This window comes from Anolis carolinensis, chromosome 2 (assembly GCF_035594765.1).
Source record: "Anolis carolinensis isolate JA03-04 chromosome 2, rAnoCar3.1.pri, whole genome shotgun sequence".
NCBI classification, from domain to species: Eukaryota; Metazoa; Chordata; class Lepidosauria; order Squamata; family Dactyloidae; genus Anolis; species Anolis carolinensis.
The window spans coordinates 322,738,835-322,763,525 of NC_085842.1; the positions used below are offsets into that span (position 1 = coordinate 322,738,835).

The 24,691-nt window shown below is 43.4% G+C and overlaps 1 protein-coding gene across 5 annotated transcripts; it reads left to right on the plus strand.

Annotated features, from left to right (window-relative positions):
* The first annotated feature begins 883 nt into the window (after positions 1–883).
* Positions 884–23,374, plus strand: LOC103280697 (NACHT, LRR and PYD domains-containing protein 3). Of its 5 annotated transcripts, none has more exons than XM_062972636.1 (7): positions 884–1,623; positions 4,025–4,371; positions 8,603–10,268; positions 12,116–12,286; positions 16,096–16,323; positions 20,106–20,276; positions 21,590–23,374. In XM_062972636.1, the coding sequence occupies exons 2-7, from the start codon at positions 4,089–4,091 to the stop codon at positions 21,741–21,743; spliced, it is 2,673 nt and encodes an 890-aa protein (XP_062828706.1). In that variant the 5' UTR covers positions 884–1,623; positions 4,025–4,088; the 3' UTR covers positions 21,744–23,374. The 5 variants fall into 5 exon arrangements, with proteins under 5 accessions (XP_062828706.1, XP_062828708.1, XP_062828707.1 ...); XM_062972637.1 differs by having other exon boundaries at positions 888–1,623; positions 16,096–16,266; XM_062972638.1 differs by lacking the exon at positions 16,096–16,323 and having other exon boundaries at positions 885–1,623.
* Positions 23,375–24,691: the final 1,317 nt, after the last annotated feature.

Below are 24,691 nucleotides of genomic sequence, written 5' to 3' on the forward strand. Positions count from 1 at the left end.
CTGTATGACACCATTCAAGCCCTCCTGACAGATGGCCATCCAGCCTCTCTTTCAAGATCTCCAGAGAAGGAATTATTATTATTATTATTATTATTATTATTATTATTATTATTATTTATTCTTGTACCCCGCCCCATCTCCCCGAAGGGGCGGCTCACATGGGGTCTTGCCCAACATCACAATATAAAATCAAAACAAAAACACAAATTTACAACAATAAATCAACAATGCTCCAGACTCCCAGGAAGCAGTGATTTCTCTTGTCTGGTTTTACTTTCAGGGCATTCTTCATAATGTTTAGGTGGAATATATTTTCCTACAGTTTGAATCTAATGTGTCCTAATCTCTAGAGCAGGAGAAAACAATGGGAAGCGCCTTCCTCGAAGGCTTTTAACCAGGCTGGTTGGCCATCTGCCAGGGGTGTTTGATGGGGCTTTTTCTGGATGGCAAGCATGGGACTAGATGGCCCATGTGGTTTCTTCCAACTCTAGGTTGTTATATGTCTTTCGGGCTGTGTGGCCATGTTCCAGAAGTATTCTCTCCTGACATTTCGCCCACACCTATGGCAGGCATCCTCAGAGGTTGTGAGGCATGGAGAAACTAGGCAAGGAAGGTAAATATATATCTGTGGAGAGTCCAGGGTGTGATAAGAGTCCTTTGCCAGTTGGAAGCCAGCGCTAATGTTTCAGTTAATCACCCTAATTAGCATTGGAAAGGTTTATCTCTTGCCTGGGGGCATTCTTTATCATTAGCCATCCTTGGGGCTCCTCTGCCCTCAGAGTGTTGCTTCCCATCTACTGTTCTGACTTTTGAGTTTTTTAATACTGGTAGCCAGATTTTGTTCATTTTCATGGTTTCCTCCTTTCTGTTGAAGTTGTCCACATGCTTATGGATTTCAATGGCTTCTCTGTGTAGTCTGACATGATAGTTGTTGGAGTGGTCCAGCATTTCTGTGTCCTCAAATAATATACTATGTCCAGGTTGGTTCATCAAGGGCTCTGCTATGGCTGATTTCTCTGGTTGAGTTAGTCTGCAGTACCTTCCAACTCTGATTCTACGATTATCTGACATCAACTAATCTCAATAAGGGCCATGGCTTCACTGAAAGTCTATTAAGGGATTAAAAACCATCAGATAGCAAATGAAGATTCGTTGAATTGTTTCCATGCTTGTATGTTTCTTTTATTTTTGTATTTATGTTTTGTTTCAAACTGGAAGATTTATAGTAGTAGGTAGAATATAGAGGTATAGTGTTAGCATTAACAGATCACAAAATCCTGCTTGTTTGTTTGACTCTGGCTGTTCAAAGGACTGTGGGTTTGCAGTGCCAACCGGGCAGTGGCAGGGTTTTTCTGCTGCGTTGGGAGGGTTGGGAGCGGCTGCTTTGGGAGGTTGTTCTAGCCTGCTGCCATAAAGGATGTTGAGATGGATGATAAGAGGGGGAAACTGCCTTCCTGCCGCTTGCGTCAGAGAAACAGCTGATGTTTGAGAACCAAATGAGGCCTCGGAAAGGGATGCTTTCACTTTTGCTCCACTGATGCTGCTTCTGCTGCTGCTGCTGCTTTCGGCTTCCTTTGGAAACACTGGGAAAGCACCGAACTTGCGGCTTCTTCATCACAGCTGGTAAAACCACCAAAAAAAAAAAACTTTTGCTCTTGAGAAAAAGGAAAAGTCACAGCAGATGCAATGTTCCGGCTGCATCTATAGCCTTTGGAACTGAAGGTGCAGAGGAAGCCTCTCTTGCCCAAAATGTTTGGGACCAGAAGCACTTTGGGTTTTTATTCCTCCAGATTTTGGAATATAGTCATTCCTCTGCATCTTTGTGGATTGGGTTATTTGCAGATTTGTTCTTTCTAGGGATCAGTAGGGTTGCGTCTGCACTGCTAAATTAACACAGTTCAACACCACTTTTAACTACCATGTATCAATGTGATGGAATTTCACCTCTGCCCAAACAACCAGGATTCCATCGCATTGAGTCAAAGCAGTTAAAATGGTGTCAAAATGGATTTATTCTCTAGTGAAGATGCACCAAAGGTCCCTCCAGGTCATGGAGATTTGTTTTCTCTAGGAATCTCTAGTGTTGCGTCTGCACTGCAGAATTAATGCAGTTTGACAGCACTTTAATTGCTCTGGCTCAATGTTATGGATTTATAGTATGTTGAGGCACCAGCATTCTTTGGCAGAGAAGGCAAAAGACCTTGAAAAACTACAATTCCCACGATTCCATTGCATTGATGCCAAACTGTATTAACTCTACAGTTGTTGTGGTTCAGTCTGATGATGAAGGGGGATTTGGGTTTCAGCAGGTTGATCAAGGAAATGTTGAAGGCTCTGAATTGAGTTGTTGTATGTCTTTTGGGCTGTGTGGCCATGTTCCAGAAGTATTCTCTCCTGACGTTTTGCCCACATCTATGGCAGGCATCCTCAGAGGTTGTGAGGTATGAAACTCTGAATTGTTAGAAAGGCCGCAGACTAACAGGGAATCTGAAGTTAGTGATAAGGGTGACCTTTCACAGGATTTTGAACATCAACAACATCCAGATGAACATCAACAAAGTCTAGGTGGCTCTGGCAGTGAGGCAGAGGAGTTTTCCTTAGATAGAGACACTAGATTAAGGTTGAGACTCAATCCCAGGTGTTCTGTGAGAATCGCGGGCAAGCGTGTGAGAGCCAAAGCTCAGAGGAATGTTTTTTCTAGCTTGCAAGCATGGTTTAAAAGGGTGAAACTGGGGAAGATTTCAGACAGAGCAACGTTGAATTTGGGAGCTTAACTTTTTCCCTGTCTCTGCTCATGGAAATAGATCCTCGCTTCGGTTACTGCCTAGATTCTGTGTTTGGATTGTACAGTAGAGTCTCACTTATCCAAGTTTCTGGATTATCCAAGCCATTTTTGTAGTCAGTGTTTTCAATATATCGTGATATTTTGGTGCTAAATTTGTAAATACAGTAATTACAACATAACATTACTGCGTATTGAACTACTTTTTCTGTCAAATTTGTTGTATAACATGATTTTTTATTTTTATTTTTTCGTGTCAGGAGCAACCGGAGTTGCTTCTGGAGTGAGAGAATTGGCCGTCTGCAAGGATGTTGCCCAGGGGACGCCCGGATGTTTTGATGTTTTTACCATCCTTGTGGGAGGCTTCTCTCATGTCCCCGCATGGAGCTGGAGCTGATAGAGGGAGCTCATCCACACTCTCCCCAGGTGGGATTCAAACCTGGCAGCTTGCAGATCAGCAGCCTAACCTTCAAGTCACTTAGTCCACTACGCCATCTGGGGGCTCCGTATAACATGATGTTTTGGTGCTTAATTTGTAAAATCATAACCTAATTTGATGTTGAATAGGCTTTTCCTTAATCCCTCCTTATTATCCAAGATATTCGCTTATCCAACGTTCTGCCGGCCCGTTTAACTTGGATAAGTGAGACCCTACTGTATTTTGAAGCTCATGCTACCTTGTTTCTCCATGATTGATATGCTATTCTAGAGACTTTGAACTATTTTCTACAGAGACTTTGAACTGTATTCTGCAGATTGCCTTTGCAATTGGATTACTGCTTTCTTTACTGCTTTTTATTAAGATTTTGCTGTCTTTTATCAATAAACTGAGAAAACCAAGTCTGCTGTGGTGGGGTGTGTGTTGAGAGCAATGTGAACCAGTGCTGAGGTGCAACAACAGTATAGATGAACACCCAGTTTCACTTTAGTAGACAGACTTTTTTTTTCTAAAGGTTAAAAGTTGGGTTTTCTTGTTCCGGAAGAGCCCTAGTAACCCTTTAAGGCTCCACTTCTGAAAACCGCAACTTCTAGACAGAGTTCAGTTGGCCCTGCTTTCTACCAGCGTATTTGAGTGCAAATACGCTCTGTTTGCCTGCTTTAATTGGTGCCGTAGTTTTGCACTTTGTTCCCTCTCTTGGAACTGCATTCCTAGATAAGAGCGCCTGATCTGCTCCTGGCAGCTTTTTGCGTTTCTCTACTCTGCTTACTTTGCAAAGTGTGTGTCTTCCCCTTCTTTTTCAGAGAATGATATTTGAAGGGAGGGTTTGGTTTCGTTGTGCCTAAAGAGAGAAAAAGCAGGATTAAAATGGAAGAACCCGAAGAATCCCTGGAAGATGCCCTCCTGTTCGCCTTGGACGACCTTCGCGGAGAAAACTTCAAGCGCTTCAAGAACAAGCTCTGCTTCTTAAAGATGGAGGGGAAGGACCGGATCCCGCTGAGCAAGCTGGAAAGTGCGGACACCGTGGACACCGTCCAGCTCTTGCTGGGGGCCTATGGGGAGGAAGGGGCCAAAGAGGTCGCCGTCCAGGTCCTCAAGACGATCAACATGCGGGACTCGGCCTCCAGGCTCCAGATGTGGAAACAGAAAGGTAAAGGGTGTATGTGTGGATGGTCCTCTGTTGGGATGGATTGGATGGTGAATTTTTCTGCATCACAAAGGGGGTTTGGAATTGATGGACTTTGGGGTCCCTTCCAACTTTAATAGAATACTAGCTGTGCCCGGCCACGCGTTGCTGTGGCGAAGTATGGTGGTATGGGAAATCAGATAATCTGTATTTTATAGGCAGTGTGGAAGAGGCCTAAGTGAGGCCTAACTCTGCCTGTCCCCTGGGGTGAGTGGGTTGCTAGGAGACCAAGTGGGTGGAGCTTAGCTTTCTAACTGGCAGCAATTGGATGAAAGCAATTATTCCTCTCCCTCTAATTAGGATTTTATTTTTATTTTTGTTGTATGAACGTAGAGGCATGGATGAGGGGTTGTGCTGCCAAGTTTAGTGTTTCTGGGATGTGTAGTTTTGTTGTTTTGTCCTAGGCTGAAATTTCATTACCCTTTTATATAGATAGATAGATGGACTGCCTGGGAGTCTGGTGGAGTCTTTTAAGCAGAAGCTGGATGGTCATCTGTTGGGAGGGATTGGATGGTGAATTTTTCTGATGGCAAAAGGGGTTTGGAATTGATGGACTTTGGGGGTACCTTCCAACTCTAGTAGAATATATACTGCCTGAGAGTCTGGTGGAGTCTTTTAAGCAGAAGCTCGATGGCCATCTGTTGGGAAGGCTTTAATTACATCCTTCTCCTTGATAGGAAGGGGTTGGCCTGGATGGCCCTTCCAACTCTAGTGGAATTTATTCCAAAGGAGTCATAGTCACCCTCTTTTGTGCTTTGGTCAGACCTCACCTGGAATAGCGTCCACTTCTCAACAACTTGTCCATCTCCTCCTTGAATTGCTTTTCCCAGAACTGGACATTAGGTTATTCCACATGAAGTCTGGCCAAAGCAGAAGGGAGATGGACTAGGACTTCCCTTGGACACTATCCTCCTATGGATGCAGTCTAGAATCACATTGGGCTTTTTAGTGGCCACATCACACCATAAACCCATCCTCAGCTTGTGGTCTCAGACTCTGTGATCCCTTTCCCGTGGACTGTTTCCAACCCAGGTGTCATTCACCCGATACCTGTGCATTTCATTTCTTCTGCTGAAGAAATGAAATTGGTTTTGTTTACTTGTTTACTATTAACAGAACCACAGGGCTCTAAAGCTAAAGAGCTGCTGCCTCAGTCTAGACCAGGCATGGGCAAACTTCGGCCCTCCAGGTGTTTTGGACTTCAACTCCCATCATTCATATCTAGTTAGTTAGCTAGCGAGCTATCTTTAGGTTTGACCACCTAGATGGATAGAGCAGTGGTGGGTAGAGCATACGATGAGTAGTACATGAATAGGATGAACAGACCAAAGGATCAGTACAGAATAGGATTAGTAGAACATAGGATGAGTGGAACATAGAATGAGCAGTACATAGAATGAGTAGAGGAAATGGTGGGTAAAGTATAGGATGGATAGAGCATAGGATGAGTAGTGCATGAATTAATAGACAATGGACCATTGGATGGGTAGGACATAGGATGAGTAGAGCATAGGATGAGTAGGGCATGAATGAATGGACAGTGGGATGAACAGACCATTGGATGGGTAGAGCATAGGTTCAGTAGAACATAAGATGAGTAAAGCATAGGATGAGTAGTACATAGAATGAGTACAGGAAATGATGGGTAGAGCATAGGATGAGTAGAGCACGAATGAATACACAATGCGATGAATAGACCATAGGATGGGTAGAGCATAGGATGAGTAGAGGAAATGATGGGTAGAGTATAGGATGGGTAGAGCATAGGATGAGTAGAGCATGAGTTCATACTATGAGTAGAACTGAAATGGCAAGAAGAGTGGAAGCTGTTGAATCCTTTGTGCATTTTGGGAAAAAATAGTTTTACAAAGTCTCCAGCCTTCTCTGCCAAAGAGAGCTGGTGCCTCACCAAACCACAACTCCCCAGTTTCCATAGCATTGAGCCATGCCATTTCAGGGGGTGTCAAACTGCATTAACACTATGGTGTGGACAAACCCAGAGGTGGAGATAGAGATGGTCTGGGATGCTCAGGATGTTGCACCTCTGTCTCTTTCAGAACAAGAGAAGGAGAAAAATCCTGCGCACACATCCTGACTGGCGTGGGCTTCCAGGGCCTCGCAGCCACACTTCCGTCTCCCTTACTTGAGGTTCCAATCCATCTCTGCATCTCTTGTGGACCACTGGGCTTTGGACTTCCTTTTTTAGCTCCTCTGCCTTTCCTCCCAGATTTATTGCCAGAAGCATCTTGAAGAAGAAACCCATGGAAAACTATAGAGCAGACAAGGGCAAACTTGGGCCTTCCAGGTGTTTTGGACTTCAACTCCCACAATTCCTAACAGATCACCTCCAGTAGTGATCCAGTCCAACCCCCTTCTGCCAGGAAGGAAGACGTCATCAGAGCAGTCCTGACATATAGTCACCCAGCTTCTGCTTTTAGCTATCTATTGAATTAACATTCTAGGTTGCAACCGAACAAACAATAATTTGTTGTTATTAATATAATCATTGTTGAAAAATAGCCTTCCCTAGATCTAGGGGGATGGTACTATTCATGACTTGGGGAGAATCATAAGATTGGGAGAACATAGGACGAGTAGAGGATAGGATGAGTAGAGCATAGGATGGGGAGAGCATAGAATAAGTAGAGCATGGAGCGGGCAAAGTATAGGGTGAGTACAGCATAGGATGAGAGTAGATAAAATGGCTAGAGCAGGGGTGGATAGAGCATAGGATGAGTAGTGCACAGATGAATAGACCATAGCATGAGTAGACCATAGCATGAGTAGAGGATAAGATGGCTAGAGCAGGGATGGGTAGAGCATAGGATGAGTAGTGCACAGATGAATAGACCACAGCATGAGTAGACCATAGCATGAGTAGAGGATAAGATGGCTAGAGCAGGGATGGGTAGAGCATAGGATGAGTAGTGCACAGATGAATAGACCATAGCATGAGTAGACCATAGCATGAGTAGAGGATAAGATGGCTAGAGCAGGGATAGGTAGAGCATAGGATGAGTATTGCACAGATGAATAGACCATAGCATGAGTAGAACACAGGATGAATAGAGGATAGGATAGCTAGAGCAGATGTGGTTAGAACATGGGATGAAAAGACCATAGGATGAATAGAGCAGTGGTTCTCAACCTGTGGGTCCCCAGGTGTTTTGGCCTACAACTTCCAGAAAACCATGCCAGTTTACCAACTGTTAGGATTTCTGGGAGTTGGAGGCCAAAACATCTGGGGACCCACAGGTTAAGAACCACTGGGATAGAGCATAGGACAAGTAGAGCATGGGGCGGGCAAAGTATAGAATGAGTTGAGCATAGGATGAGCAGGGCTTAGGATGAGTATTGGATAAGATGGCAAGAGCAGGGATGGGTAGAGCATAGGATGAGTAGAGGATAGGATGAATATGCCACAGGATAAGTGGAGCATAGGATGAGGAGAAGATAAGATGACTAGAGCAGGGATAGGTGGAGCATAGGAGGAGAGTGGATAAGATGGTGAGAGGATGAGTAGAGGATAAGATGGTTAGAGCAGGGATGGGTAGAGCATAGGATGAGTAGAGGATAGGATGGATAGGCCATAGGATGAGTGGAGCATAGTATGAGCAGAGAATAAGATGGTGAGAGCAGGGATGGGTAGAGCATAGGTTGAGTAAGACCATAGGATGGGTAGAGCATAGAATGATTATAGGATGGCTAGAACAGGGGTGGGTAGAACATGAGCTGAATAGAACATGGATGAGAAGATCATAGGATGAGTGGACCATAGGATAGGTAGAGCATAGATTAGTAACACATAGATTGAGTAGAGCATAGGATGAGTAAAGGATAATATGGCTAGAACAGAGGTGGGTAGAGCATAGGATGGGTAGAGGATATGATGGTGCATAGGATGAGTATACTGTAGAATGGATAGAGCAGTGGTTCTCAATCTGTGGGTCCTCAGATGTTTTGGCCTTCAACTCCCAGAAATCCTAACAGCTGGTAAACTGGCTGGGATTTCTGGGAGTTGAAGACCAAAACATCTGGGGACCCACAGGTTGAGAACCATTGGAATAGAGGATAGGATGCGTAGAGGATAAGATGAGCAGAGGATGAGATGACTAGAGCAGGGGTGAGTAGAGGATAGAATGGTTATTCCTTGAGTTATGGACCTCCTGATTGTGATTCTGTGTGATTCCATTAGAATGCAGGAAGAAATATCAGAGGCACATCCAAGATACCTTCAGTCACATCCCTGAACTGAACCCTCGTTCTGGCCAGAAAGTGAGCCACCACCAAAGATACACAGAGCTCTTTCTCAGGGGCAGGAAACCAGATCCTGAAGAAAGAGGCCATGAACTGCTGGCCATGGAAAGGAAGCACCAGGAGATGGAGGCTCATCCAGAGAGATGCCCAAGCCTTGGCCTGGAGGGACTGTTTGGCCCTGATGCCGAGGGGAGAAGCTCCAGAACCACTGTGTTGTTTGGGCCGGCTGGAATAGGGAAAACTATGGCTCTACGGAAGTTGATGTTGGACTGGGCATCTGGTGAGTCTTGGCCGGCCAAGTTTGCCTATGCCTTTTACGTCTCCTGTGGAGCATTGAATAGTAGCAGTGAAACCATGAGTCTGGTTGACCTGATAGCCAACAGCTGCCCTCCAGGGACTCTCGCAATGGAGGACATCTTGATGCACCAAGACAACCTGCTCATTGTCCTCGATGCTTTTGATGAACTTAATCTCGGCAATCTTCCAAGCGAAGGTCCAAGCAATGACTTGCACAAGAGGAAACCCGTAACTGACTTAGTGCTTGGATTACTTCGAAGAAAGCTCTTTGCCAAATGCCACCTCCTGGTAGCCACGAGGCCAAAGGCCATTGGGTCCCTCCTACAATACCTCAGATCAGCAAGGTGTGTGGAAGTGTTGGGATTCCACCTGGCTCAGAGGAAGGAGTATTTCCAACGCTTCTTTGAGGACAGAGAAGATGGTGCTCGGGCCTTTGAGCTTGTGAGGAGCAACGAAACTCTTTCCCGCATGTGCTTCCTTCCCGCTTCATGTTCTGTGATCTGCTCCATCTTCAGTCGGACAACCCAAAGGGATCCCCTTAAAGATATCCCAGAGAAGGCAACGGTCACAGACATTTATGTGTGGCTCCTCTTCAAGTTCCTGGGGTGCCATTCTTTGGTCAACCTGGAAGGACTTTGCCGCTTAGCCAAAGAGAGGCTGCTCCATAAGACGGCAGTCTTCGATGAAGGAGTGCTCAAGGAACATGGCTTAGGCAATGCTTCAACTCATCCAGGCATTCTCCTCCAAGACTGCCATGTAACAACTACATACAAGTTCAACCACTTAGGTTTCCAGGAATTGCTGGCTGCCTTGTCCTTTTGTCTCCTGGACTCAGACGGGAACACTATATCATCTTTCCAAGAACTGGAGGAAGTATTTGGACACCAAACTGAATCCAACTTCACTCTGCTTCTGCGTTTCCTTTTCGGCCTCTGCGGAAAGAGGAGGCTGGATATCCTTCAAGGAAATTGGGGCTGTAGGACATCCAGGAATGGACTTTGGCAAGAATTAGGGATATGGTTGGAGAAGGAAGTTAAGCATCACTCCTTTAGGAGTGAAGAGAAGCTGCTAGAACTGTGCCATTGCCTCTATGAGACCGAGGACCTCCCGTTTGCCAAGAACATCATGAGACACATTCATGATCTGGACCTCAGGGACCTGCTCTCCACCAACCTAGACCTTGCAGCTGTTGCCTTCTGCTTGTCGGCTTCTGACTCTCTCCAGTCACTTCATCTCTCTGACTTTGAGTTGGGACCTGAAAGACTGGGGCAACTCCTACCAGGGCTGTGGAAGCTTTCAGTGATCCGGTAAGTGCATTAGAAAGGATCTCCATGGCATCATATATCTTTTTGGGGTCTCCTTGGGTCCAGAATGAGTGCCTAGCCTTTAATACTGCCTTCTTGTACATACCCATTCACGTTTCACCATTCGGACTCAGCAAAGTTGTCAGGAGCTTTGCAAATATGCATAACACCAAAGATACTCCATCCATCTATAGTGGTGCTGCCTGTCCCATTGGCAGGCTTGCCATGTACAGAGTCTGTTGCTAGAGTTACAAGCTTGGTGGATGCAGAGTTACAAGAGTTATAGTTACAAGCAAGAGTTACAAGCTTGGTAGATGCAGGGAACACTGTGGATGTAGCATATCTTGATTTCAGTAAGGCCTTCAACAAAGTCTCCCATGTTCTTCTTGCAAGAAAACTAGTTAAGGTGGGCTAGGCAATACTACTATTAGGTGGATCTGTAATTGGTTAAGTGACCAAACCCAAAAGGTGTTTCTCACCAATGGTTTCTTTTCATCCTGGAAAGAAGTGACTCTTTGGGTGGCATAAATGGGGTTTGGTCCTGGTCCTTTCAGTACTGTTCAATATCTTTATTAAGGACTTGGATGAAGGTTTAGAGGGAATGCTAATGAAGTTAGGCCCAGGATGTGGCGCAGGCTGGTGAGCAGCCAGCCAGCTGCAACCAGATGCAACAAATCACTCTGACCAAGAGGTCATGAGTTTGAGGCCAGCTCGGAGCCTATGTTTGTCTTGTCTTTGTTCTATGTTAAAGGCATTGAATGTTTGCCTTATATGTGTAATGTGATCCACCCTGAGTCCCCTTTGGGGTGAGAAGGCGGAATATAAATGCTGTAAATAAAATAAATAAATAAGTTTGCAGATGACACCAGATTAGGAGGTATATTAGCTAATACTCCAGAGAACAGGATCAGGATTCAAAATGGCCTTAACAGATTAGACATCTGATTGGCCAAAACTAACAAAAAGAATTTCAACAAGGAAAAAAGTAGAATATTTCCCTTAGGCAGAAAAAAATGAAATGCAAAGATGCAGGATGGGTGATGCCTGGCTTGAAAACAGTCCAGCTGAGAAATATCTTGGAGTCTTCATGGAGAACAAGTTGAACATGAGCAAAGAGTTTGATGCAGCAGCTAAAAAGCCAATGGGATTTTGGGCTGCATCAGAAGAAGCCGTGTCTAGATCTAGATCATGGTGCTTTTCTATTCTACTTTGGTCAGACCTCTTTACCTGGAATCATACTGTGTCCAGTTCTGGGCCCCACAGTTCAAAAGAGAGATTGACTCTAAGCTGAAAGGAGTCCAGAGGAAGAGGTGACTAAAAGGATCAAAGGTCTGGAGACCATGAATGATCCCTTTGGGGAGCATCTTAAAGAGCTGGGTCTGTTTAGCCTGCAGCAGGGAAGGTTGAGAGGAGACATGAGAGCCATGGATATGTGAAAAAATGTCTTAAGGAAGAGGAAGCAGTCTTGTTTTTTGGTGCCCTTGAAACTAGGTCTCAATGGAGCAATGAGTTCAAATGATAGGAAAGGAGTTTCCACCTGAACAATAGGAAGAACCTCCTGACCGAAAGAAGAGCTGTTCAGCAGTGGAACTCTCTGCCTTGGAGTTTGGTGGAAGTTCCTTCCCTGGAGGCTTTTAAGCAGAGGCTGGATGGCCATCTGTCCGTGTGCTTTGATTGTGCTTTTCCTGCATGGCAGAATAGGGATGGACTAGATGATCCATGTGATCTCTTCCAACTCTATTATTTGATGATTCCATGACCACAGTGCTGTTCCACTGTTAGACCAGATAGGGTTGAATTCAACATGTTTTTTTCCCACTTACAGTATTTTCTTGCACCTTTTTCCTCAGGCTGAACCGTTGTGGGCTTACGGTTTCCACGTGCAAAGATCTTTCTTCGGTTGTGGCAGCCAACGTGAGCCTGACCAGCCTGGACCTCTCTGAAAATCCATTGGGCGACTGTGGTGTGACCGAGCTGTGTCAAGGGCTACTCGATTCCCACTGTCAGCTGCAGAGTCTCCAGTAAGTGATCCACTCCTCCCTGAATGAAATGTGCCAGAATGGGATCAGATTCTGAAAAAGGAGATGGTTTGTCATAGGATGCATCTGGTTTGTCATAGGTGTCAGGGTGGTGTGGATGATGGGATGGGGAGTTGAATCGATCATCCGTCACCCTGACTGACTTGGTGAGTCAGTTCTCTCCGTCTGCTCACCCGAAGGACCACTTTATGCAGCAGCAAAGTGGCACCAATAAAACAACAGCTCAGTCACTGATTTACTGCTGATTTACTGCAGGTCTAAATACTTTATTATAAAAAATATATACAGTTGCTGAAAGCCATAGCTCTCTGCACACATGGCTCGTCTTCTCCGCTCAGCTTGGCTGTTATCTTTACAAACCAGGCACCTCCCACATTCCTGAGTTCATGAGTTCTGGCCAGACAGTTGGTCCTGTGGGCAATCAATCAAGCTGGCTTGTGCTTAACCTTTGTGCTGCTGGAAACACACAGTTGCAAACACCCAACAGCAAAACTTGATATAACATTTCAATCTAACAACAGAAAGACACTAACAATAGGATGGATCTATAGCAGGCATGGGCAAACTTTGGCCCTCTCTCCAGATGTTTTGAACTTCAACTCTCATAATTCCTAACAGTCTACTGGCTGGTCTATACTATAGAATTCTGAGAAGATCCCAGAAATGACTGACCAATACAGGATAGAGTGTTACTATTCCTTCCCTTGAAAAGACACGACGGCCTTGTTTTAATATTTGGAAAGATGTCCCATTATTTTATTCTGGTCTAGAGATTAGGACATAATGGATTCAAACTGCAGGAAAAGAGATTCCACCTGAACATTATGAAGAAAGTCATAGAATCATAGAATCGTAGAGTTGGAAGAGACCTCATGGGCCATCCAGTCCAACCCCCCGTTAAGAAGCAGGAAATCGCATTCAAAGCACCCCCGACAGATGGCCATCCAGCCTCTGCTGAAAAGCCTCCAAAGAAGGACCTTCCACCACACTCCGTGGCAGAGAGTTCCACTGCTGAACAGCCCTTCTCACAGTGAGGAAGTTCTTCCTGATGTTCAGGTGGAATCTCCTTTCCTGTAGTTTGAAGCCCTTGTTCCATTGCATCCTAGTCTACAGGGCAGAAGAAAACAAGCTCCCTCTCTCCTCCCTATGACTTACCCTCACATGTTTGTACATGGCTATCATGTCTCCTCTCAGCCTTCTCTTCTGCAGGCTAAACATGCCCAGTTCTTTAAGCCTCTCTTCATAGGGCTTGTTCTCCAGACCTTTGATCATTTTAGTTTCCCTCCTCTGGACACATTCCAGCTTAGAGTCAACATCTCCCTTCAGTTACATCTTGCCTGGAGGGACAGCAAGATGCTGCTTGTTAGCTTGAAGAACAAAGGGAGAAGAGAGAACCAAAATGGTTCCAACCTCATGGTCCAGTTTATTGGGGCCATAAAAGACATTCTGACCAATGGGAAGTTAGTGTCCCTGGAGAGTCACATTTCTACTAACTTCAAAGTAAGGGATGTGACGTAAACAGGATAGAGTTTTTTTTTTCGTGTCAGGAGCAACCTGAGTTGCTTCTGGAGTGAGAGAATTGGCCGTCTGCAAGGACGTTGCCCAGGGGACACCTGGATGTTTTGATGTTATTACCATCCTTGTGGGAGGCTTCTCTCATGTCCCCGCATGGAGCTGGAGCTGAGAGAGGGAGCTCATCCGCGCTCTCCCCGGGTGGGATTCAAACCTGGCAGAGCTTCAGGTCAGCAACCCAACCTTCAAGTCACAAGGCTTTTATTCCCTAGTCCACCGGAGGCTCCTGAGCTGGAGCTGATAGAGGGAGCTCATCCTCACTCTCCCCGGGTGGGATTCGAACCTGGCAGCCTTCAGGTCAGCAACCCAACCTTCAAGTCACAAGGCTTTTATTCCCTAGTCCACCGGAGGCTCCTGAGCTGGAGCTGAGAGAGGGAGCTCATCCGCGCTCTCCCCGGGTGGGATTCGAACCTGGCAGCCTTCAGGTCAGCAACCCAACCTTCAAGTCACAAGGCTTTTATTCCCTAGTCCACCGGAGGCTCCTGAGCTGGAGCTGAGAGAGGGAGCTCATCCACGCTCTCCCCGGGTGGCTTCGAACCTGGCAGCTTTCAGGTCAGCAACCCAACCTTCAAGTCACAAGGCCTTTATCCCCTAGGCCACCGGAGGATAGAGTGAAACACAGTAAAGCCTGTCTAGGCATGCTTTGGAAACAGGGATAGGATTCCCTCAATCTAACTCTATCATCTATCTGACTACATTTAGACTTGAGTAGTCCAGGGTGATTCCCAACACCCAGAATCCCATTGGCATTATGATCCTAATATTCTTGTCCTTGTTGTCGACCGCGTTTTAGGGGATCGGGGCCCTTAAGGAGAGACCCGATCCGGTCCTGAGAGACCTTGGCGAAGCCAAAAGGAGAATTATGAGCCGCAATACAACCTGAAGCCGAAATGAAGAAGGTCCGCCAAAGTTGAAGGAAAATCCGCCAAGGAGTCTTTATTGAGCAATTCAGCTGAAGAGGACTCTAGTAGCGATCATTCGGTCTACTAGGGTACCATACAATCAAAATAAAGCCATATTTATACAAAATTTCAGTCTGACAGCCCTTTGAATTTCCCGCCCTGCTCCCCCGCCCATCTGATCGTTGATAGGCTAGAAGGTTGAACGAGGCAGGCTTTCGTTTCCCGCCTTGCTCTGTTGGCCCAATAGGAAGCTGCCTTTTGTCTCTACTCGGGCCAATCAGGAAAGAGAAGGCGGGAGTTATTGAAACAATGAGGTGACAGGGCAGGAACTGTTGGATTAAGTCCTGCTAGACCGATTTCTAAAGGGATTAATGGCAGCAATCAAAGGTGTCCGGATTTCTGTCACGTATACAGATTTTAGATATGCCTTGGGGTGTCAGAGGTGGAAGCAAAGATGGGTGGTGATGAGCCATATTGACAGGCTCCGCAGGGCACCTTCCTGAGGTGTCCTGGATTTTCCTTTGGGTGAGATATGACAATGTTTGCCTTGGGGCGAATCACCTTTAGGTCAACACTCCGAATTCGGCGACTCAAGCCCTATATTGTCCATGCAATTTGAATTTGATTGGGTTTAGCGGTGGCAGATTATCCTTTTGTTTTTGGGAAGGGAAGCCTGGGTCATAGGAAATGGGATAAGTTCTGGGGTTCAGGTTGAGTTCAAAATATTTCCTATTTGATTTCATGATTTGACAATTATATGAAATAAAATGAAAAATAAAATAAAGTTGGAATATAAACCATGCTGGGAAAAATACATATTTTCCGGGGATCCCAAAGAGTACAAATACATATAGGCAGATAGATAGATCTCATGGAAATAAGGGAGAATCCATAAAAGTGAGTTACATTGCCTAAAGGGGAATCATGAATGGTATAAACAATTGAAAATATTTGATAAGAACGAAGTTCATAACATCTGGAGAACCCAGCATGGAAATTCATAAAAGTGGAGTTTTAGCAGCATGATTTTACAATTCATGAAGTTGTTATCTCTTGCCTCAGGCTAAAAGGTCAAACACCTTTTGTGCAGAGAGTCACAGTAAACTCCAGTAAAAAGTCTCAATCACCTTCTACTATAAATATATGGAATATAGAACATAAAGTCTTGATTTTTGAACTATCTTTTACAAAGTCCTGGGGGGGGGGGGGTGGTCACCTCGATCACATCCTGAAATGTCAACCCTGAGCGCAATGTTCCTGCAAGAGAAGTGCACAACTTTGCCGAGAGCATGCTTCCTCTCCTCTCCTCTCGTGCAGGCTTCATGGGTGCCACCTGACAGCTGCTGCCTGTGAGCCCCTTTCTGCCCTTCTGGCATCCAAGCCAAGCCTCGTTGAGCTCAATCTTGGAGGAAACCCCTTGGGAGACCCAGGAATCCATATATTCTGCAAAGGGATGAAGAACCCACAGTGTGGACTGCAAAGGCTCAAGTACGTGAAAGGCACTTGTTGGAAGAGGCAGCCAAATCATATAGGATTCTTACAGAGGTATTACGTCTGGAAACCTTTAGATCAGGGGTCCCCAAACTAAGGCCCGGGGGCCGGATGCAGCCCTCCAAGGTCATTTACCTGGCCCCCGCCCTCAGTTTTATAATATAATATTTTTATATCAGTTTTAATAATATAATATATTGTATATACATATAATATTGATAATAATCTTATGTTATACAATATAATACTAATAGTAATACCATATAATAATATTAATTATATGGTATATATTACATATTATATACAGTAGAGTCTCACTTATCCAACATAAACGGGCCAGCAGAATGTTGGATAAGCGAATATGTTGGATAACAAGGAGAGATTAAGAAGAAGCCTATTAAACATCAAATTAGATTATTATTTTACAAATTAAGCACCAAAACATCATGTTATACAACAAATTTGACAGAAAAAGTAGTTCAATATGCAGTAATGCTACGTAGTAACTACTGTATTTACGAATGTAGCACCAAAATATCACGATGTATTGAAAACATTGACTACAAAAATGCGTTGGATAATCCAGAACGTTGGATAAGCGAATGTTGGATAAGTGAGACTCTACTGTAATAGTATAGTGGTATAGTTCAATATCTATATATATAAAAGAGTGATGGCATCACGGCAACCCACAAAACAACAAAACTACAGGCCCCCCAACCTCGAAATTTGACAACACAACCCATTATCCACGGCTCTAGGTTGATACATCAAAAAGAAAAGAAGAATAAAGTCCTAATTAGAGAGAGAGGAATAATTGCTTTTATCCAATTGCTGCCAGTTAGAAGGCTAAGCTCCTCCAACTTGGTCTCCTAGCAACCCAATAAAAAATAATAAAAAACACTAAAAAATAATAAAAAACACTAAAAATTAATACAATAAAATACCATAATAACAAAAAAATAACTAAAAATTATACAAGAAAATAATAAAATATAATAAATAAAAAGATAACTTACAATAAAATTAATTACAAAATACAAATAATGTCAAATAAAAATTACACAACAATTTTAACCAATACCACCACCACTTTGCCACAGCAACGCGTGGCCGGGCACAGCTAGTAGTAATATAGAATGCTAATATTGTGTTATGCTAATAATATAATATATTGTATGCACATACAGCTGCTCTGAGTCCCCTTCGGGGTGAGAAGGGTGGGATATAAATGTAGTAAATAAATGCAGTAAATAAATAATTTTAGACTTAGGCTCGGCCAAAGTCTGACATGACTTGAAGGCACACAACAACAACAACAACAACAATCCTAATTAACTTGACTATCTCATTGGCCAGTAGCAGGCCCACACTTTCCATTGAAATCCTAATAGGTTTATGTTGGTTAAAATTGTTTTCATTTTTAAATATTGTATTGTTCTTTCGTTGTTGTTGTTGTTGCACTACAAATAAGACATGTGCAGTATGCATAGGAATTTGTATTTTTTCAAATGATAATTCGGCCCCTCAACAGTCTGAAGGATTGTGGACCGGCCCTCTGCTTAAAAAGTTTGGGGACCCCTGCTTTAGATCCTCCAATGTCACTGGAAAAGGCTACAATGGAGGACCTATGGTGCATTCTCTCCTGACGTTTCACCCACATCTATGGCAGGCATCCTCAGAGTTGTGAGGTCTGTTGGAAACTAGACAAGTGGGGTTTATATACCTGTGGAATGATGTCCAGGGTGGGAGAAAGAATTCTTGTCTGTTGGAGGCAATTGTGAATGGTGCAATTAGCCACCTTGATTAGCATTTAACGGCCTTTCAGCTTTAAATGTTTTTAGTTTTTAATGCCTTTTGTATTGTATTGTTGATGTGATGGCACTGTGTTGCTAATTTGTAAGCTGCCCTGAGTCCCCCAGGGGAGAAGGATGGGGTAGAAATACCGGAAATAAATAAATAAATAAAGTCCTTGGGGAATCCTTTGTTGGGAGGTGTTAGCTGGGCCTGATTGCCATATAGCTTGGAAAACTCACAGCAACCCAGTGATTCTGGCCATGAAAGCCTTCGACAACACAAAAGTTGTTATTATTAAATATTGCTAAGCAAATATTGCAGATTTCAATTATTCCAACATACAAGGGTTGAATGAAAAGTAATGCCTCCACCTTCGTTACTTCGGTTTGGATGGGGATATTTTAATAAATCAGACTCAGAAATAATCCTTAGAATGTGCTCTTTCACTTTTCCACATCATCACCAGACAATTGGATACATTTCTGCCAACAATGAACAAGTTTTCTGAAGCCGTCACGGAAGAAGTCGACACTCTGTTTCCGCAACTGGTGTCTCACAATCCCCATCGTGCACAGATCTTCCAATAGCCAAGCAAAGCAATAATGTGACCCACACATTCTTGTGAATGCCAATTATACTTGAAATTTATTTCTTGAGTGATACGTCAATCGTCCTGAATCAGTCAACCTTTTGCTTCTGAAATTTGGTGGTTGCTGTCACAGGACGTCCAACTCTTTGTTTGTCATGCAAGGCAGATGTTCCCACTTCAACCTCTTTAAACTTACTCACCCAATGACGCACAGGACTCACATCAACACAATTACCATAAGCAGTTGGCATTCTCAGATGAATATCTTTTGGGATGACACCTTCTGCTGTCAAGAATTCAATGACTGCACGTTGCTTTAGTTTCATTGACCGACCGTCTGCGCAGGGTTCCATACTTTGCACTTTAACAACACAACCGTTGAATGCTAAGGCTTCCCGCCAAATTGAACTGTAGAGGAGAGTCTACTGAACAAGCCAGAACCTGTCATCTGTTGAGTTACCAAGGTGGAGGCATTACTTTTCATTCAACCCTCGTATATCAATAGCTCCCCTGATTCCATGGAATAGCAATGTACCCAAGATCTGTTTAAAGCCCTGAATTCTCATTATGTTATTTTAATTCAGAGGTCCTCAAACTTTTTAAGCTGAGGGCCGGTCCACAATCCTTCAGACTGTTGAGGGGCCGGATTATCATTTTAAAAAAAATACAAACAAATTCCGATGCACACTGCATATGTCTTATTTGTAGTGCAAAAACAACAACAACAACAACAACAACAACAATGAAAGAACAATAAAAACAATTTTAACCAACATACATTTATCAGGATTTCAATGGGAAGTGTGGTCCAGCTTCTGGCCAATGAGATAGTCAAGTTAATTAGGATTGTTGTTGTTGTTGTTGTTGTTGTTGTTGTTGTTGTTGTTGTTGTATGCCTTCAAGTCATTTCAGACTTTGGGTGAGCCTAAGTCTAAAATTTATTTATTTATTTATTTATTATTTACTGCATTTATTTGCTACATTTGTATCACACCCTTCTCACCCTAAAGGGGACTCAGAGTGGCTTACAAATTATATGTACATACAATATATTATATTATTAGCATAGCACAATATTAGCATTATATATTACTATATTGAACTATACCACTATACTGTAATATTATTAGTAATATTATATGTAATATAGAATATATAATTAATATTATTATATGGTATTATTATTAGTGTTATATTGTATTACATTATAATATTATTATCAATATTATATGTATACACAATATATTATATTATAAAACTGAGGGTGGGGGCCAGGTAAATGACCTCGGAGGGCCGCATCCGGCCCCCAGGCCTTAGTTTGGGGATCCCTGTTTTAATTCATAAGTATGAGAAAGAAGAAAATACCTAGCTTTAGTTATATATGAAACCTGGGGTAAATTGTATGAGTCGTTTCTTCATCCTCCTTGTGTTCTGTCTCTTTGCTTTGCAGGTTGCACCAATGCAGCCTTACGGGTGCCGCCTGCACGGATCTGGCCTCCGTTTTGGAAACTGGTCCGACTTTAATGGAGCTTAACCTGGGTGACAACAGCCTGGGGGACGATGGCGTCCGGCAGCTGTGCCTTGCGCTGAAAAAGCCCGACTGCAAACTCCGGAAGCTGGCGTAAGTCTGGCTGGAAGTTCTCTTTTCGATCCATGCTTAAATTCTCCACAGTTTTCAGCCCTGGCAGTTAAGTGGTGTCAAACTGCACCCATTCTCCTTTGTAGATGCACCCCAAGATTGTCAAGAACATTGAGCAACGCTGTGAAAAGTTACTTTTTGGACTATTGTTCCCAGAATCCCCCTGCAAGCTAGATACCCTGTTTCCCCGAAAATAAGACATCCCCGAAAAATAAGACCTAGTAGAAGTTTTGCTGAATTGCTTAATATAAGGCCTCCCCCGAAAGTAAGACCTAGCAAAGTTTTTGTTTGGAAGCAGGCCCAGCACCTGCCAAACAGAACACCAGAGCATGCAGGATTGGTAAATGTACATACCAGTTGTACATGGAAATAATGGTAGTAACAAGAAATTCTTGATAGGATTCAGAGTTTGTCTGGTTATGCTGGTTTGTGATGACAACTACTGTACAGTATATAATAAATGTTCATTTTTTAGTTCAACAATAAATGTGAATTCTTCTTCTTGGAAAAATAAGACATCCCCTGAAAATAAGACCTAGCACATCTTTGGGAGCAAAAATTAATATAAGACACTGTCTTATTTTCAGGGAAACACGGTAGTTAGAGGGGATTCTTATTGTTGCAGTCCAAAAAGAACATTTCCAGGCAGGATTTCTATTCTAGAGAGAAACTGCCATGCAAAATCCAGGCTCTTTTGTGATCCAGGCAAAAATTAATGACCCTGAAAGGATCATTTCATGGCTCTGAAGGTTTGCAGAGGTGCATCTACACTGCATACAGTTTGACACCACTTTAACTGCCAGGCTTCCATACAATTGTATCCTGGGAATTATAGTTTGACAAATTTGACGAGGACTGGTACCTTACCAAACTATATTATTATTATTATTATTATTATTATTATTATTATTATTATTATTATTATTATATTTATGCCCTGCTTTATCTCTCCTGCAGGAACAAATATGCAAACACAAAATAGGATTAAAACAGTATTTTAAAATTCCCAGTTAAAAACTGTTAAAACATGTTCAAAGTTGACTTCCAAGTTTCCATAGCATAGAGCCATGGCAGTTCAAGTGGTGTCAAATTGCATGAATTCAGCAGTGTAGATGTACTGTAAGAAAACCCTATGAAATCAATGGGGTCGCCCTAAAATCCACAGGTGGCTCGGTGGCACTTATACACACTTCTATTGATGGGTAGCCATGAGCAAGCTTCTTCTTTGGACATCCTCAGATTGCTTTCCTTTTGGATCCTTGAATTCTTTCTTACCGTATCTCCTTCCCTCTTAGACTGACCATGGGATCCCTGAATCGGACCACAAAGACGAGGCTCCAGGCAGCTATTTCGGCGCGTCCGGAAATGACGGTGGTTTCCTACTATTCGCCCTCCTTCCTGGCCTTCCCCGGTGACGAAGGGTCGTGGGGCATGTTCCCACGTTCGTGATCCAGCACTCTGGCACATTTTGACGCCGAAACTGGCAAAGGAGGAAACAACTACAAGGTGCATAAGTCCTTTGTACATCGAGGAGATAGGTTTGGCGCATCGCAATGGTTCTGCCCATTGCCCTAAAAGACCGTAAGGCTTACATCTTCTTCTTTCAAGACCGTTCGGCTGAATACAGGCCATTTCCAAGTTACAAACTGTTGGGAATCACCCTGGACTACTCAAATCTAAATGTAGTTAGATAGATGATAGAGTTAGATTGAGGGAATCCTTTCCCTGTTTCCAAAGCATGCCTAGACAGGCTTCACTGTGTTTCCCTCTATCCTTTTTACGTCACATTCCTTACTTTGAAGTTAGCAGAAATGTGAATCTCCAGGGACACTAACTTCCCATTGGTCAGAATGTCTTTTATGGCCCCAATAAACTGGACCATGAGGTTGGAACCATTTTGGTTCTCTCTTCTCCCTTTGTTCTTCTAGCTAACAAGCAGCATCTTGCTGTCTCTCCTGGCAAGATGTAACTATGTTTGTTATTTTTCCTTTCTTATTTTTCCTTAGAAACCAGTCTAGAGTAGACTAGACAGCTCCCAAGCCTTTCTATCTACAATGGAGTTCTTTTTACCTGAATAAATACTTTTTGAACTTTTACTGAGACTCTGCAGTCCATTGCAATCCTAAATAGACAAAGGCTTCTCTTGCTCACCCCATGTAAAGCATTTGAAAGCTTTTGCTTTTGCTACTCTGCTGCATTTTGGTGGAATCTCCCCCAGAGAGGGTTAAATTGAGTCTAACCGCTCAGAGATTACCACAACACAAACATCTGACTTACAAGCTTGATGATGATGATAAATGGAAGCTCTTACATGTGCCCGCGACCCAGAGTTACCCGCAGAACAATAAAATGCCACTCAGGTTGGCAGAACAAAAATACAAGAACTTTACTGATGTTGTGGTTCAGTGTGATGATGAAGGGAGATTTGGGTTTATGCAGGCTGACCAAGGCAATGCTGATGAGGGAAATGTCAAAGGCTCTGAATTGTCAGAGGGGCCACAGGCTAGCAAGGAAACAGAATCTAGTGATAAGGGTGACCTTTCACAGGATTTAGAACATCAACAGAGTTTGGAACATCAACAAGTCCCAGGTGTCTCTGGCAGTGAGTCAGAGGAGTCTTCCTTAGATAGAGATGCAAGGTTAAGGTTAAAAGTTCGTCATTCCAGACATTCCCTTCGAATAGCTGGTAAGAGCGTGGGAACTTAAGGACAGAGAAATGCTTTCTTGGCTTGTAAACATGGGTAAATAAGGGAGAAACAGGGAAAATTTTCAGACAAAGCAACATTTGGTTTTGTAAGCACAGCTCCTGCCTTGTCTAAGCTTAGAAAAGGATTCTTGCCTTTGTTCATGCCTGGAACCTGTGTTTTGGATTATACTCTGAAGTATATGTTGTCTTGTTTTCAGGACTGATTTCTTATATCAGAGACTTTGAACTATATTCTACAAATTGCCTTTTTACTGACTGCCTTTGCATTTGAAACATTGCTTTTTACTGACTGCCATTGCATTTGGATTATTGCTTTCTTTACTGCTTTTTATTCAGACGTTGCTATCTTTTATCAATAAACTGTTTAAACCTAGTCTGCTGTGGTGGAGTGTGTGTGTTAAGAGCAAGGTGAACCAATGCTGAGGTGCAACAACTGCTTCCAAGAGATCAAAAAACAGTAGTATTTACAATGGTCCCTCTGATCACTTACAGAAGTCAACAGTCATAAATAGTCCTTTCTCAGTCCACACATCTGCTTCAGAGAAGAATACAGTCCTGGTTCTTCTCCCTTTCCTCAGCAGCAAACAGGCCTCAAAATAGCAAGGCCTCTCTGAGTACACTCTTCTCTTCACCAGCAGTACTCAGCCAACACTGAAAAACTTGTCCACACTGGTTCTGCAGCAGCAGAATAGAAATAGTATCAAATCAATCCCCAGGTCTTTGCAGGCTCAGCCAATGGGCTTCATGCACTTCATTTTCCAGTTAATACACACAGCATAGTGCCTTCACAAACCAGGACACAAGCAACTCATAATTAAGAACGGGGCTGAGACAACAGATAGGGAAATCTACCTCTCAGAAGGAAGAGAAATCCACTCCTGGAAGAGTCATTATCATGGGGAAAGGGGATATCTACTGAAGATTTAGCACCAATCCTTGTTCCACAACAAACAACGTTTTCCAAAATCCAATTATCACAGGGACAGAAAGTGAGGTGGAATCTCTTGAACAGAAGCACAAACAACAAAGGAAACAACACGGCTGTGTTGGCCCTTCCCTATACTGTACTATCCAAGGACTGCACTCTGGAGTTACACTTAAAAATTTACCTGTTCCAACTTAACATACAAATTCAGCTTAAGAGCAAACCTACAGAACCTATCTTGTGAGAGATTTTTTTAAAGAATCAGGCAAAAGCAAAAGCATATAATGTCAAAATGTCCTGATCCCAGAAGGGCAGTTGGTTCTCGCAGAAGCAGAGGAAGCAGGAGGACATTTTTGCTCCCTGGCTTCAGGTAGGATTTGGCTAAGATTTGGCTAAGATTTTAAACTGAGCTTGGGCTTGGCTCCTGTGGTCAAAGTCTAACTGTTGTGTGACTGTTGTGTTGAAAGAGAGCCAGGTACTTAAGTTGATTGACAGCAGGCATTGTCCCCTGTTAATTGAGTTTCTGGGAAAGCTTTATTTGCCAGTGTGAGTTTCTGCCAGAGCCTGATCCCAGAAGGGCAGTTGGTTCTCGCAGAAGCAGAGGAAGCAGGAGGACATTTTTGCTCCCTGGCTTCAGGTAGGATTTGGCTAAGATTTGGCTAAGATTTTAAACTGAGTTTGGGCTTGGCTCCTGTGGTCAAAGTCTAACTGTTGTGTGACTGTTGTGTTGAAAGAGAGCCAGGTACTTAAGTTGATTGACAGCAG